The following is a 16,954-nucleotide window of genomic DNA, read 5'->3' as shown; positions in this document are numbered from 1 at the left end:
TTGGATGGACTGAGCTGTTTGCCAAACTGGCATCAAATCTATATGGAGCTACTTCGGAGAATCGAAAATATGAAACGTATTCTGGGTTTTTTGTTTAATACATACTTTTATAGGTGTTCTTGCATACTTTGGATTCTTCAGTATTAATGTTGAAAACAATAATAATAAAAATAATAATAATAATAATAAAAATAAAGAAAAAAACAATAAAGAAAAAACACTGAAGAAGAAGAAGAAGAAGAAGGTGTGTCCAAACTATTGACTGGTACTGTACACGTATATGTAATGTGAGTTTTAGTTTAGTATTAGTTTATATATATATATATATATATATATATATATATATATATATATATACTATAATATAAAAAATATATATAATATTTATTTATTTATATAATTATATTTTTATATATAATAAATTATATATATATATATATATATATATATATATATATATATATATATATATATTTAATTTTATATATTTTAGTTCAGTGTTATTATATATATATATATATATATATATATATATATATATATATATATATATATATATATATATATACTATAATATAAGCAGATAGAAATATATAAAATTATATATATATATATAAAAGTTTAGAAATGTGAAAGCATAAAATAAATCATTTAATTGAACACTTTCTTTTTTTACACTAATTATTTAAAAAAAAAGTGTTCTATTAAATGATTTATTTTATGCTTTCACATTTCTAAACTTTTATAATCTGTAAAAGTAAAAACCAGCACGAGGACTAAACCTCATTTTTTCCAGCCCTCCTCAGCTCGCGTCCCAAACCGCAAGGTGCCTCACTACACCACTACATCCCTAGATGCCTACAGCGCTCATTGAGCTCGTGCCTCACAGCGCGCCTGCGCCACTCTGTAGTGAAGAAGTGCGTGGTTTAGGACGCGGCCCGATTGTGCGGCGCTCATGCGCGGATCTGGAGCAGACCGGTGGGAGTGTACAGGAGGAGACCCCACACCCACACCCACACACACACGGTATATAAACCATAGACTCGCAAATGAAACCCTGCAAGATCAGAAATAAAGAATGGACCCTGTAGACACCAGGAGTATGAATGGGTGACTGGTGGAACATCTCCGGAACGCGAGGGCATTTTTTGCTCTTTTCTGGTGGAACATCGATGCCGGTTCTTCTGTATCTTCTGATTTAACACTTGATGATCCAGAGGACTCGTTTGTCTTTGCGGTGCCTGTCTACTTTTGAGGATATCTCGAGAGCTTTAAACGCACACGCAGACGGCGTCATGAAGTTCAAACCCAACCAGACGAGAACCTACGATGGTGAAGGCTTCAAGCAGCGAGCGGCGTGTCTGTGTTTCAGGAACGAACGAGAAGACGAGGTACGAACCCCCCGCCATCTAAATCCCTCCAGTCTAATCCAATCCGACATTTTCTCCACACCAAAAAACCCATTCGAGATGTTCATCTCTTGCACCTCCTCATCATCTTCATTATACACATTCCCATCTGTTCATCTGTTCCGTGTGGCTCTGAATTTTGGCAGATGTTCCAGAGGTTCCTCGAAGGTTTTCCTGATGAATGCCACCATGCTCCTGAACTCCAGGCTCAGGTGGAACAGGTTTCTAAAGCTTGGACTTGGGTGCCTTCTGATTGCTTTTGAACCTCCATCTACTGTAGGATTACACCTTGTGGTCTGGAGGTTTCTCTTTTTCTTTTCTGAGACCAGATGTCTTGCATTTCTAGAAATCACAATTCTATAATGTATTCACCTGAGCAGTTGAGGGTTCGGGGCCTTGCTCAGGGGCCCAGCAGTGGCACCTTGGTGGATCTGGGATTTGAACTCGCAACCTTTTGATCAGAAATCCAACATCCTACTGTTTCTCCTGCTGTTTGCTCTCTGTTACGGAATTTCTAGCGACGTTCCTAATGAGGCTCGACCTCACAACCTTCCGATCAGCTGCCCGGTGCATTTACCACCAGGGTTGCCATAGCAACGATTTCGAACCGGTACGTTAACCGTGCTGACTGGTTGCCTCTGCTGCAGCTCCCCTCTTCCCAGCCGCTGATTGTTTTGTCAGGTGAAACTTGACGTCGTCAGTTGACGTGTGTAGATGTGAATGAAAATAACGTCCCATGACGAGGAGCTCGTTACGCTCGCAGACCCTGAGCCACGTCTTCTGGTATCTTCTGACATTACTGATCAGAAGAAACCTTCTGTGGAGGTAGTGCTCTGGGATAAGCTGGTGACTCATCACGGCTGGTGTGTGTGTGTGTGTGTGTGTGTGTGTGTGTGTGTGTGTGTGTGTGTGTGTGTGTGTGTGTGTGTGTGTGTGTGTGTGTGTGTGTGTGTGTGTGTGTGTGTGTGTGTGTGTGTGTGTGTGTGTGTGTCAGATCTGCTGCTGAATCATCTGGACATCGAGAAGAGAGACGGCTGCTTATTACACATGAATTCTTAGGTTACTCTCTGTGTAGAAAACACATCTGAGGCCATCTCTATCTCTCTCTCCATCACTCTCCATATCTCTATCTATCTATCTCTCTTTTTATCTCGCTATCTCTCTCTCCATCACTCTCCTTATCTCTATATCTTATCTGTCTGTCTATCTGTCTGTCTGTCTTTTTTATCTATCTATCTATCTGTCTGTCTGTCTGTCTGTCTGTCTGTACATTTATTTATATCTATATTTCTCTTTCTATCCTATCGATCACACTCTCTCTCTCTCTGTCTCTGTCTCTGTCTCTGTCTCTGTCTCTGTCTCTCTGTCTCGAAAATATTTTTAAACCCTGACCCAGAATCTGTGTGTGAGAGCGTGTAAGGTTTCTGTAGTGTAAAAAGACAGAGCGTATGGAGCAGGTGGCAGGAGGGTGAAGGATCTGTGACTCCAGTTTAACCCCTCACAGGGGCAGAGAAGAGGGAAATGTCGTCTGATTGTGGACACACACACACACACACACACCCCGAGCCTTAACACCGTAACATCTAGTGCAGACCTGAGACTAAAATCACAGAGGGTGTGAGCTGAGAGGATCCACAATCAATCAATCAATCAAGTGTGTAGACGTAAACAGCTTGATTGGATCGAGAAATCAATAAGAAAGAATTAAAAACTAGAGTCCAGAATGTAAAAAGACTGTGTGTGTGTGTGTGTGTGTGTGTGTGTGTGTGTGTGTGTGTGTGTGTGTGTGTGTGTGTGTGTGTGTGTGTGTGTGTGTGTGTGTGTGTGTGTGTGTGTGTGTGATGCACAGGCTAAAATTTCCCCTTACAAATCACCCTATAATTAACATCATTATATGTTTGATTGTTTTTTTGTTTTTTTTTATATACACAACTGTTTTTTTCCGACACACGTAACCTCGCATTATTCCAGTTTTGTAAACACCATATCCTTATCGCAGAGAGTTTGCGTGCGCGCACACACACACACACACACACACACACACACACACACACACACAAGTATTTAGAAGCTGGCAGGGATTTCCAGTCCGTGTACAATCACAACATACCCTTTTCTCGTTTCTTTCCTCGAATTGCGCTTGAAGTCTCGACTTTTTTTGTGATTTTATTTTGTTACGGGGCAGAATCACAATCAGCTTTTTAGCAGCGCGCATTCTAATTACACAACATGGCACACGTTTGTGGACGACTGACCATAAGATTGCTATGTTCTTCCTATTGAACATTCCACATTTAGTCTTCATTTTCTGTTAGAGCGACTTTTACTCTTCCAGGTTCTGATACTCGTCAGGGTTCACATTCATCCAAATAGGGTTGACGCGCTATAGCAGGAGATCTTCGATATCTTCTAACTAATGGAAAGCAGATCTTCATGGAGCTGGCTTTGTGCACAGGGGCATTGTTATGCTGGAACAGATTTGGCTCTCTTAGCACATTCACGTGCTCCTCTTTCATATTTTGGAGAAGAACCACACGTGGGTGGAAACGTCAGGTGTCTCAATAATTTTGGGAAGAAGCTCATGTACAAAAGTACAAACTCTCATACTTTTATAACTGCTATGTCTCTGAAGCTGCTTTGAGACATTGTCGATTGTTAAAATATGGCTGTATATAAATAACAACGAATTGAACTGAATTGGATTAGAAATGCTCGTGCACCACAGTGAAAAAATGAAAAAAATATTATTTCTTACTAAACATCATCGCATTTATATTGTTTCGTATTACACACTCTTACAACCCTACTAAGTGTCATTATATGTTTATCGGTATGTCTCTCTCTCTCTCACACACACACACACACACACACACACACACACACACAATAGTGTGTGTATAGGTGTCTGTGGCTTGGTGGTGTACTGGACACCTGCTGCTGCACTCTGCCCCTTATTTCCTGAACCGTTAAATATAAATGGATAGAACAGACTGGAAATAAAGAAGGTGGCAGCTCTTGACCTTAACCTCGGCATGAGAACGTGTGTGTGTGTGTGTGTGGCTGAATGATCGTCAATCACACAATCCCATTACAGCGAACACCATCCTGATGCCTCCTGCGGATTAACCAGATCAGAGTGCAGATTCGTTATCTGACGAAGAGCGTCAAAGAACTCCTATTAACACACACACACACACACACACACACACACTTTCTCACCTTATGTATGTGTATTTCTCATGCATAGTTTTATCTTTACTCTGTCATCTAGGTTGGAACAGATTCTTTACACATGCAGGAAATTTGCATGCTGTTCCAGAGACAGAGGGGCAGAGAGTCACACAGGGAGCGACGGGTACATATAGAGAGACACACACAGGGAGAGACGGGTACCTATATATGGAGAGAGGTAAAAGATAGAGAGACGGTATAGATAAAGAGACACACAGGGAGAGAAGGTACACAGGGAGACACATGGAGCGACGGGTACGGATGGATAGAGAGAGACACACAGGGAGAGACAGGTACAAATAGAGAGATGGGTACAGATGAAGAGAGACACAAGGAGAGAAGTTACAGAGAGACACATGGAGCAAAGGGTACAGACGGATGGAGAGAGATACACACAGGGAGAGACCAGTACAGATTGATGGAGAGAGACACACAGGGAGAGACCAGTACAGATTGATGGAGAGAGATACACACAGGGAGAGACAGGTAAAGATAGAGAGACACACAGGGAGAGAGAGCTACAAATAGAAACAACGAGTTACAGTTACAGATAGAGAGACACACAGGGAGAGACAGGTACAAATGGAGAGACGCACAGGAAGAGACGGGTACAAATAGAAAGTTAAGTGGTTTGTCTTGATTCTGATCCATTCTTTGTTGCCTGTAAGTGTTTTTCTCTGGAAAAGAGGTTGTTTACACTAAACAGCACTACAGGCAAATTTCCAGTGGCAAGTTCACACTTAGCTGTGTGTGTGTGTGTGTGTGTGTGTGTGTGTGTGTGTGTGTGTGTGTGTGTGTGTGTGTGTGTGTGTGTGTGTGTGTGTGTGTGTGTGTGTGTGTGTGTGTGTGTGTGTGTGTGTGTGTGTGTGTGTGTGTCTGTCAGGTGCAAAAGGAAAAATTAAGAATGTGTATGGCATGAAGCTAAAATTCCGGCCCTGCAGGCTTCAGACGAGTGGAAATTCAGATTGTTGTGGTTTTAGTATCGAACCGGAGCTACGGGTCACACATGAGCCTGAGAGAGGAAAAGGCAGAGGGGTGGATTTGACCATGTGACTCATTTCTGTTATTTTTATTAAACATGAATTTAATTAGCTTATTTTATTTTCATTTACAGAATCCAGAGTTACAATTTCATACCGCTGTACACCTGAGCAGGTGATGCTTAAAGAACCCTGTTTAAGGGTTTAGAAGTGGCATCTTGGTGGTACTGAGATTTGAGCTCATAACCTTCTAAACAGAAATCCCAACATCTTATCCACTAAATGATCTTTATGTGAAACGTTGGTCTTTTTTTCTGTTTTTAATTCAAGCGTTGCAATAAAATGATCTCCTTTTGCAGGTGTTGTTGGTGAGCAGCAGTCGTCATCCGGATCAGTGGATTGTCCCAGGTGGAGGAATGGAGCCGGAGGAAGAGCCGTGCGGTGCAGCAGTGAGGGAGGTTTATGAAGAGGTGCATCATTATTCAAATGAACTATTAAATGAACTACAGAGAAACGGGTTCTGGGTCTGCCTGCCTTGTACTATTTCAATTTCACAGTACAGAGTTAGCTATGCATAGTGACGTATTTTACCTCAACTTCCGCAGTGAGCAGACATGTTGATTTGGCATCACTTGACCGATCATATCTTCAGGGTTGCTAATTTACAGTCTGGCTTGAGCAGCTAGCTAGGAATCCAGCTGGCATTGTAGAGATCATTCGCAATATGCTAACTCAGGCTTAACAGTGCTGAATCTTTAGATGCGTCGGTGCATCGACACTAGAGGTCAACTGATTCATCTGTTTTGCCAATTTATACTGGATTGCTGGAACTATTGTCAAAAAAATCCATATTAATAGTTTTTCTGGGTTGCGTCTAAAGAAACATTTTTTATTAAAGTGCAGTACTATTTTACACTGTGTGGTTTTTTATTTAATTATTATTATTTTTTTATTCAGTATTCATTTTAAAAACTATCAGTTGATTAATCGGTTAGCGGGAAGTACAATCAAACAAAATAAAAATAGTTGGAAAGCATGTAGAAGTAGCATCGTGTTAATTTTCTATATAAATCTCTGAAGTGTATCTTGTTGTTCCAGGCTGGAGTGAAGGGCACACTGGGTCGCCTCCTGGGGGTATTCGAGGTGAGCTTCTACTTTTGCTATCTATCAGTGTTTACGGTTTACTTCATCTCCTGTCCTTTTATCACGTTAGCACACACGTGAAGTTTAGTAATGGACAAGATTCGTTCTGCTCTGAGAACGCATTTCAGCTTTATAATCTTGAGAACAAGAACATTTCTGAGACAATGTAATGGTTCTGTGCAGCATAATCAGGACAGGAAGCATCGCACATACGTCTACGTCCTGACCGTGACGGAGACTCTGGAAGCCTGGGAGGACTCGATCAACATCGGTAAGTTTATAGAACTTTCAGGATTCAACGTACCATTTTCACGTGAATGACATCATCTCGATGACCCATATGACATCACAAAACACAGAACCCAATGACTATTTGTAAGGTTATTTGACACAAAACACTCACAGAAATAAGTGTATTTCAGTATATTACATAAAACCTGTGTGTGGATTTTAAGCACCTGAAAGACAGTGAGGAACAGGATTGAATTGTTTGGCGTCAATTCCAAATCTTTTGGGACGATGTTAGAGTTAACACATCCATTTCGCTTTCTCAGGGCTTATATGCTTTTTTTTTATATATAGTTGGTGCTAAGTTTTAGTGGCATCTCCTTTGGAAAGTTGTAGATCTGTGGTTAAGATTTTGGACCTTTCATCAGAAAATCAAAAGTTCAAAGCACACACCACCACTGCTGGGCCCCTGAGGAAGGCCCCTAACCCTATGTTGTATAAATGAGGTAGTTGTGCTGAGATCTGGCGTTCCATTTGTGTATGGTGTATTTGCATTGTGCTCTGTCTCCCTCTGCAGGTCGGAAGAGAGAATGGTTTCCTGTAGAAGAGGCTATAAAGATCCTGCAGAGCCACAAGCCGGTCCATGCAGAGTATCTGAGACGCCTTCAGCTCAGCTGCTCCGCCACGGACAACGGCAACATCCTTTTGCCTCCTCCACCTCCAAACGACAACGCAGCCCGAGCTGCAGCATGCAGATAGGACTGCACGCTTTTTTTTTTGTTTTTGTTTTTGGGGTTTTTTTTCCTCCTCCTTTTTCCCTTTTCACTTGCATTCCATTTGGTGTGTGTGTGTGTGTGTGTGTGTGTGTGTGTGTGTGTGTGTGTGTGTGTGTGTGTGTGTGTGTGTGTGTGTGTGTGTGTGTGTGTGTGTGTGTGTGTGTGTGTGTGTGTGTGTGTGTGTGTGTGTGTGTGTGTGTGTGTGATATATATATACATACACACACACACACACACACACAAACAGACATATGCACACTTACATGGACGGAAGTCCCTGAACCCCCCCCAAAATTGTTCAGGATTTAAAAAGATTATTTTGCTGCAAGGTTTTGTTTTTAAAATGCCTTAAAATGCACTGTGTATGTTTTTTTTTTTTTTTCCTTATTTTTTTCTTTCGTTCTTCTCGTCACTACGTCTGCGAGTCACGCTACATGTACAGACTGAATTACGAACCGTAGTCGTGTTACCTCAGCTCCCCGGATGACCCCCTGCTGCACATCCTGGGGATCGTGGACTTGCTGTACGGCATTTTAAACCCTCTGTATTTCTGCAGTTTCAACAAGAACATTTCTAAAGTCTTCTTTTCCTTTACCACACAAATTGTTTTTTTCTAAAATTTGCTGAAAAATACCTTCTGGCCACGAGTTGAGCTTATTTCTGGGCTGGGGGGGGGGAACGTAAACAAAACCCTGAAGTGATATACACTATATAGCCAATAGTTTGTGGACACCAGATCAAAAGATTGGTAGGTGCTCCTCCGTAGGTAAGGAGGCCAGGAGATCATCAAACTCATGGAAAGTAGATCTTCATGGAGCGGGCTTTGTGCACAGGGCCATTCTCTTGCTAGAACAGGTTTGGGGTTTCAAGAGAAGGGAAAATTTCATGCTAGAGACTTGCGATACAAATGTGTGTACAACTATGAGGGAAGGACCACATGTGGGAGGGAACACCGGGTGTCTGAATACTTTTGGCCATAGTGTGTGATGGGAGTATTAAAAGTTCTGGAAACACATGGAAACATTACACCTTTAAATAGGAGGGAAATGGATAGAAGTTGCATTTGGTGCTTTCTTGTGATGTACCCTGAACTTTCAGTGTAAGTCTGAGTTTGTTTTATTTTGTTATTTGTGAATCAAAAAAAATGTTTTTAACTAACCAAACATCCCTTTAACCTCTAACCCTTTAACACCAGAATGGAGTGGGACTGGCATGGATGTGTTCATAATGGTACATGGTCCATGCCATGGTTCAATGATCACAGTGTTGAGGTTCATGATTTAAGACGCTGTTTAGGGAACGATCATATATCGGATGCAGGAAATCGGATGTAGATGATTGAATGCAGAAAGTCGGATGCAGATCAGAATCAAGGGATCAGATGCATAAAATCGGAATCAGAAGATCGCATGCAAGAGATTAGACGTAGAAGATTATATTTAGAAAATCGATTGTACGAGATCAGACAAGAAATGTACGGAGTGTAACATTTCGCTCCGTTCCAGTTGCACTAGTGATATGAATCTAATGGCTAGTGATGGCTCATGACCAGCAGCTAGCAAATCGCTAACATCATCAACCACTTCACTCACACTGTAGTGTAGCAAACAATGTAAATATCAGATTGATCTAATAATCCAATCTTCAAATCTACATCCGGCTTCTGACCGACTGAACAATGTTTTGTAAATATTCTGAAGATTGCGGAGGTTTTTAATGGAAACAAATGTATGAACTTTTGCTGAAATATTTTCTGCTGTTAGTTTTTTTTCAATTTTTATGATTCTGAAAAAAGACCTCGTAACATTTAAACCTGATTTTAATAAAGTCCAGAACACAATCAGGGCTTCATGTGAACTCGTACACTGAGGAGTGATGGTGTGTTGGGAGGTGTGTGTGTGTGTGTGTGTGTGTGTCCAGGGTTTCTGCAAAGTCTTTAAAAAGTCTCAAATGTAACAAATTTCAGGCCTTAAAAGTCTTTAATTTGGTCTTAGATCATTTTAAACAGGTCTGATTTTTCAGATGTTCATGTAACGCTACCTCTAATGTTCACTGTCTTACTCCTACTGACTTTCATTCCCCTTCTCTCCAGCACGTACCTCTACCTCTACCTCTCCAGGTTCTTCTCAACCTGCTCCCTACTCTCACCACAAATCACAATATCATCCTCAAACATCAAAGTCCACAGGGACTCCTGTCTGACCTCGTCCATCAACCTGTCCATCACCACTGCAAACAAGAAAGGGCTCAGAGCTGATCCTTGATGCAGTCCAACCTCCACCTTGAACCAGTCTGTCGTTCCTACTGCACACTTCACTGCTGTCACACTGTCCTCATACATGTCCTGCACCACCCTCACATACTTCTCTGACACACCTGACTTCCTCATACAATACCACAACTCCTCTCTCGGCACTCTACGCTTTCTCTAAATCCAAGAAGTACAGATACTCATGTTATAAAATACTCGGCTAAAAGTTAAAGTACTAAATAAATTTGGACACAAGTTTGGACACACCTTCTCATTCAAAGAGTTCTCTTTATTTTCATGACTATGAAAATTGTAGATTCACACTGAAGGCATCAATACTATGAATTAACACATATGGAATTATATACATAACAAAAAAGTGTGAAACAACTGAAAATATGTCATATTGTAGGTTCTTCAAAGTAGCCACCTTTTGCTTAGATTACTGCTTTGCACACTCTTGACATTCTCTTGATGCCTACTTTGAAGAACCTACAATATGACATATTTTCAGTTCACTTTTTTGTTATGTATATAATTCCACGTGTTAATTCATAGTTTTGATGCCTTTAGTGTGACTAACCCAGACATTAGGGGGGCACAAGCCAGTGCACTCTTAGTGCCGGTCCCAAGCCCGGGTAAATGGGGAGGGTTGCGTTAGGAAGGGCATCCAGCGTAAAACGTGCCAAATTAAATATGCGGATCACAAATGGATCGTGAAGGTGGAAGTTGAAGGGATGATGATAAATGTCATCAGTGCCTATGCTCCACAAGTTGGCTGTGAGATGGAGGAGAAGGAAAGATTCTGGAGTGAATTAGATGAAGTGGTAGATGGTGTACCTAGGAAAGAACGATTGGTGATTGGGGCACACTTAAATGGGCATGTAGGTGAAGGGAACAGAGGTGATGAGGAGGTGATGGGTAGGTATGGTTTTGAGAAGAGGAATGTGGAAGGGCAGATGGTGGTAGATTTTGCTAAAAGGATGGAAATGGCAGTGGTGAACACATATTTTAAGAAGAAGGAGGATCATAGGGTGACGTATAAGAGTGGAGGAAGGTGCACACAGGTGGATTATGTTCTGTGTAGGAGATGCAACCTGAAGGAGATTGGAGTAAGGTGTTGGCGGGGGACAGTGTAGCTAGACAGCATCAGATGGTGGTCTGTAGAATGGTTTTGGAGGCGAAGAAGAAGAGGAGGAAAGTAAGGATTGAAAGAAGAATAAGATGGTGGAAACTGAAGGAGGAAGAGTGTAGTGTGAGGTTCAGGGAAGAGCTCAGACAGGGGCTTGGTGGTGGTGAAGAGGTGCCGGATGATTGGGCAAATACTACAGGAGTGATGAGGGAGGCAGCTAGAAAAGTACTTGGTGTGACATCTGGAAATAGAAAGCAAGACAAGGAGACGTGGTGGTGGAATGAGGAAGTGCAGGAGAGCATTAGGGGAAAGAGGTTGGCAAAACAGAAGTGGGATCGACAGAGTGATGAGAAAAGTAGGCAGGAGTACAAGGAGATGCGGCAGCAGGTAAAAAGGGATGTGGCGAAAGCCAAGGAAAAGGCATATGAGGAGCTGTATAAGAGGTTGGACACTAAGGAAGGAGAAAAGGATTTGTACCGATTGGCCAGGCAGAGGGACCGAGCTGGAAAGGATGTACTGCAAGTTAGAGCAGTAAAGGATGGAGAGGGAAATGTGTTGACTAGTGAGGATAGTGTGTTGAGAAGGTGGAGGGAGTATTTTAAACAGCTGATGAATGAGGAAAATCAGAGAGAGAGAAGGTTGGAGGATGTGGAGTTGGTGAAGCAGGATGTAGATAGGATTAGTAAGGAGGAAGTGAGAGCAGCGATTAAGAGGATGAAGAGTGGAAAGTCGGTTGGACCAGATGACATACCGGTAGAAGCGTGGAGATGTTTAGGAGAGATGGCAGTGGAGTTTTTAACCAGATTGTTTAACAGGATTTTGGAAGGTAAGAAGATGCCTGAGGAATGGAGAAGGAGTGTGCTGGTACCGATCTTTAAGCATAAAGGAGATGTGCAGACCTGCAGTAACTACAGGGGAATTAAGTTGATCAGTCACACCATGAAGTTATGGGAAAGAGTAGTGGAAGCCAGGCTGAGAAAAGAGGTGACCATCTGTGAGCAACAGTATGGTTTCATGCCGAGGAAGAGCACCACAGATGCCTTATTTGCTTTGAGGATGTTGATGAAGAAGTATAGAGAAGGACAGAAGGAATTGCATTGTGTATTTGTGGATTTAGAGAAAGCGTACGACAGGGTGCCGAGAGAGGAGTTGTGGTATTGTATGAGGAAGTCAGGTGTGTGAGAGAAGTATGTGAGGGTGGTGCAGGACATGTATGAGGACAGTGTGACGGCAGTGAAGTGTGCAGTAGGTACGACAGACTGGTTCAGGGTGAAGGTTGGACTGCATCAAGGATCAGCCCTGAGCCCTTTCCTGTTTGCAGTGGTGATGGACAGGTTGACGGACGAGGTCAGACAGGAGTCTCCCTGGACTATGATGTTTGCAGATGATATTGTGATTTGTGGTGAGAGTAGAGAGCAGGTTGAGAAGAGCCTGGAGAGGTGGAGATATGCGCTGGAGAGAAGGGGAATGAAAGTCAGTAGGAGTAAGACAGAGTACATGTGTGTGAATGAGAGGGAGGGCAGTGGAGGGGTGCGGTTGCAGGGAGAAGAGGTGGAGAAGGTGGAGGAGTTCAGGTACCTGGGGTCAACAGTGCAAAGTAATGGAGAGTGTGTTAGAGAAGTAAAGAAAAGAGTGCAGGCAGGGTGGAGTGGGTGGAGAAGAGTGACAGGAGTGATTTGTGATAGAAGAGTATCTGCAAGAATGAAAGGGAAAGTTTATAGGACTGTGGTGAGACCTGCGATGTTGTATGGATTAGAGACAGTGGCATTGAGTAGAAGACAGGAGGTGGAGCTGGAGGTAGCAGAGCTGAAGATGTTGAGGTTTTTGTTGGGAGTGACGAGGATGGACAAGATTAGAAATGAGTTTATTAGAGGGACAGCACATGTAGGATGTTTTGGTGACAAGGTGAGGGAGGCGAGATTGAGATGGTTTGGACATGTGCAGAGGAGGAACATGAATTATATTGGTAGAAAAATGCTGAAGATGGAGCCACCAGGTAGGAGGAAAAGAGGAAGGCCAAGGAGGAGGTTCATGGATGTGGTGAGGGAAGACATGCAGGTAGTTGGTGTGAAAGAGGCAGATGTAGAGGACAGGGTGGTATGGAGACGGATGATCCGCTGTGGCGACCCCTAATGGGAGCAGCTGAAAGAAGAAGAAGAAGAAGAAGAAGAAGAAGAAGAAGAAGAAGAAGTGTGACTCTACAATTTTCATAGTCATGAAAATAAAGAAAACTCTTTGAATGAGCAGTTGTGTCCAAACTTTTGGTCTGTACTGTATATATATATATATATATATATATATATATATATATATATATATATATATATATATATATATATATATATATATATATATATATATATTTTTTTTTTTTTTTAACTGAAGTTAAAGTAAAGAAGTTTGGGCTCTGACATGTACTTAAGTAAAAAGTACAGACAATTAAGTAGACATTATTACTACCTGTTTTAGTGTCACACTGGTACCTGATCCTCACGTTATATTAATACCAGGGCTATCAATCGGTTAAAATATTTAATCGTGAATAATCGCACGATCGTCACGAGTTGACTCGTGATTAATCGCAACTTAATCGCACATTTTTATCTGTTTATAAATGTACCTTAAAATGAATACTTTTCACTTTTTGAATACTCTATTTATGTATGTTTATTATTCGTAAAAACATGGAGCATGAAGACAAAATATTCTTGTAAATGTTTTAAAGTAATTTTGGTGTTTTTAAATTACATAAATCATCAGGACACCAAACGGAACTTTTGCTATGTTTCCACACGGACGTTTAAATAGGTGATACCGGAGAAACGATACCTCTACTAACTTCCGTATGAATTACATAATCAGAGAAGATTTGTTTTCGATGTGAATTGGTTTATTTTAAAGTAGACATTTCGAGCTTTCTATATATATATACGTATATATTTAAAATGTCTGCAAGGTAAGTATTCATGAGATTCAGGTTGTTTTATTTATGTGCTGTGAAGAGAGATGACCGAGACGGCAGAGAGTGCCCCCTGTGTGTTTTCTTTACTTGACAGAAGCACAGCGTTTTGTTGTTATTGTGTGTACAAATAAAAGTAGACCCTTTACCGAGTCAAAGAATGTATTGCTCTTATCTGTACGAGCAAAAAAAACGTTTTGAGGACGAAAATGACACAAAACACGCCGCCGCATTTGTCGACCCCAGAGGGTTGATTGTGCGGATTTTGGGGTTGATTTGAGACTTGGCACGTCAGTAAAACACGATAAACCTTTATTCGTCCCACAGTGGGGAAATTTCTAACAAAACAAAATGCTTACTGATTAAATTATTATTTAAAAAATATTTATTATCTGAGTAAAGAAAGGACGTTGTGAATAAAGGTGTGTTGTGTTGAAGGTTTTCATTTCGTCTCTTTGTATTTATTTTTTTATATTTTTAATATAAATGGTCAGATAGAAATTAAATAAAAAATAAATCGGGGGTGCAAGATTTAGCTCAGTGGTTAAGGCATTGATCTTTGGATTGAAAGGTCACATACTGCTGGGCCCTTGAGCAAGGCCCTAAACCCTCCCCTGCTCAGTTGTAAGTTGCTCTGGATAAGGGCGTCTGCCAAACGCCATAAATGTAAATGTTGGTGTTGCATTTTTGTATTCGTTCCAAACTTTAAGGGATATGAGAAATTTTTCACTGGACTGGAATTTTAGGGTTGGTGGAATTCTTCATACTTCCTTTTACAGATTACAAAATCATCGTTTTTGACCTTGGCCCATGCGTGTTATATGGAGAAGGTCAAACGGTGCTGGTGCTCTTCCACTTCAGCTAGACCTCAGGACATTTCAGAAGGATCTCAGCAATTCTTCAGTTATGATTTCTCTGAGGGCTTCAGTGTGGAAAAAGAAGAAGAAGGAAGGATTACTCAGTTTTGAGTGGGAAACAAAACACTTTTTCTTTTGGCTGCTCCTATTAGTGTTCGTCGAAGCGGGTCGTCCGACTGGATTTGTTTTTTTTTTATATCAGTTAATACCGTCACATCGCCATGATACATAAACATACAGTACATTTGTGAAACTGTCAACTTTCTCAGAAAAAGGAAAATGTGCAGGGATGTTAACAGAAAGGTACGGATAAAGGAGTGATGAAGAGATGGGAAAACAATTAAGGAACAGGTGTTAATACTACAGAAAAGTACATAGATTTATTATTAATAATAATAATAAAGCACCCTGGAGCACACACAATTTGCATCTCGGTGCATAGCCAATGACATGATACATTAAAGATACATATGAAACAGCTGCAGATATATGATTCGCTCCTATTAACCGATTTTGATTCGATTTAACACTATGCTATTAAATCAGTATGATGCAATGGAAAAACATGATGCTATGCAATTTAATATGGTACAGATAGTTCTATTTTGTTGGTTCAGGCAAACAGCAAAACATCAATTTACTTAAGTGCCTTCTGGCCCTTTCACAAACACACCTTTGTAGTGCAAAAAGACACTTTTCTTCATTTCTCTTACACACTTTCCAATACTTTGCACTGTTGACCCCAGGTACCTCAACTCCTCCACCTTCTCCACCACTCCACTGCCCTCCCTCTCGTTCACACACATGTACTCTGTCTTACTCCTACTGACTTTCATTCCCCTTTTCTCCAGTGTGTACCTCCATCTCTCCAGGCTCTTCTCAACCTGCTCCCTACTCTCACCACAAATCACAATATCATCCGCAAACATCATAGTCTACTCCTGTCTGACCTCGTTCGTCAATCTGTCCATCACCACTGCAAACAGGAAAGGGCTCAGAGCCGATCTTTGATGAAGTCCAACCTCCACCTTGAACCAGTCTGCCGATCCTTCTGCACACTTTACTGCTGTCACACTGTCCTCATACATGTCCTGCACCACCCTCACATACTTCTCTGACACACCTGACTTCCTCATACAATACCACAACTCCTCTCTTGACACTCTGTCGTAGGATTTCTCTAAATCCACAAATACACAATGCAATTCCTTCTGACCTTCTCTATACTTCTCCATCAACATTCTCAAAGCAAATAATGCATCTGTGGTGCTCTTCCTCGGCATAAAACCATACTGTTGCTCACAGATAGTCACCTCTTCTCTCAGCCTGGCTTCCACTACTCTTTCCCATAACTTCATGGTGTGACTGATCAACTTAATTCCCCTGTAGTTACTGCAAGACTGCACATCTCCCTTATTTTTTAAATCCGGTACCAGCACACTCCTTCTCCATTCCTCATCCAGTGTAAAGTTTGCACAGTCAGTGGTGGTTTGGGAAAAACATGTCATCTGCTGGTGTTGGTCCACTGTGTTTTATCAAGTCCAAGGTCAGCACAGCCGTCTACCAGGACGTTTTAGAGCACTTCATGATTCCCTCTGCTGACTGGCTTTATGAAGATGCTGATTTCATTTTCCAGCAAGATTTGGCCCCTACCCACACTGCCAAAAAGCATCAAAAGTTGGTTAAATGATCATGGTGTTGGTAAGCTTGACTGGCCAGCAAACTCACCACATCTGAACACTATATCAACTCAAGAGGAAATGAGAAACAAGAGACCAAAAAATGCAAATGAGCTGAAGACCACTGTCAAAGAAACCTGGGCTTCCATACCACCTAATTAGTGCCACAGACTGATCACCTCCATGCCACACCAAACTGAGGCAGTAATTAAAGCAAAAGGAGCCTCTACCAAGTATTGAGTATGTATACAGTAAATAAACATACTTCACAGAAGACCAACAATTCACTAAAAATGTTTTTTTTAAAGT

At 41.4% G+C, this 16,954-nt stretch overlaps 1 protein-coding gene across 1 annotated transcript; it reads left to right on the top strand.

The window, feature by feature from the left end:
* Nucleotides 1-771: 771 nt before the first annotated feature.
* Nucleotides 772-8,441, top strand: nudt4b (nudix (nucleoside diphosphate linked moiety X)-type motif 4b). Its single transcript, XM_083546533.1, has 5 exons — nucleotides 772-1,391; nucleotides 5,980-6,090; nucleotides 6,719-6,763; nucleotides 6,947-7,034; nucleotides 7,569-8,441. Exons 1-5 carry the CDS (start codon nucleotides 1,209-1,211, stop codon nucleotides 7,748-7,750), a joined length of 609 nt encoding a protein of 202 aa, XP_083402659.1. The 5' UTR covers nucleotides 772-1,208; the 3' UTR covers nucleotides 7,751-8,441.
* Nucleotides 8,442-16,954: the final 8,513 nt, after the last annotated feature.

Source organism: Silurus aristotelis, assembly GCF_946808225.1.
Source record: "Silurus aristotelis genome assembly, chromosome: 7".
In the NCBI taxonomy this organism is placed as follows: domain Eukaryota; kingdom Metazoa; phylum Chordata; class Actinopteri; order Siluriformes; family Siluridae; genus Silurus; species Silurus aristotelis.
This window is presented reverse-complemented; position numbering and strand designations above follow the sequence as displayed.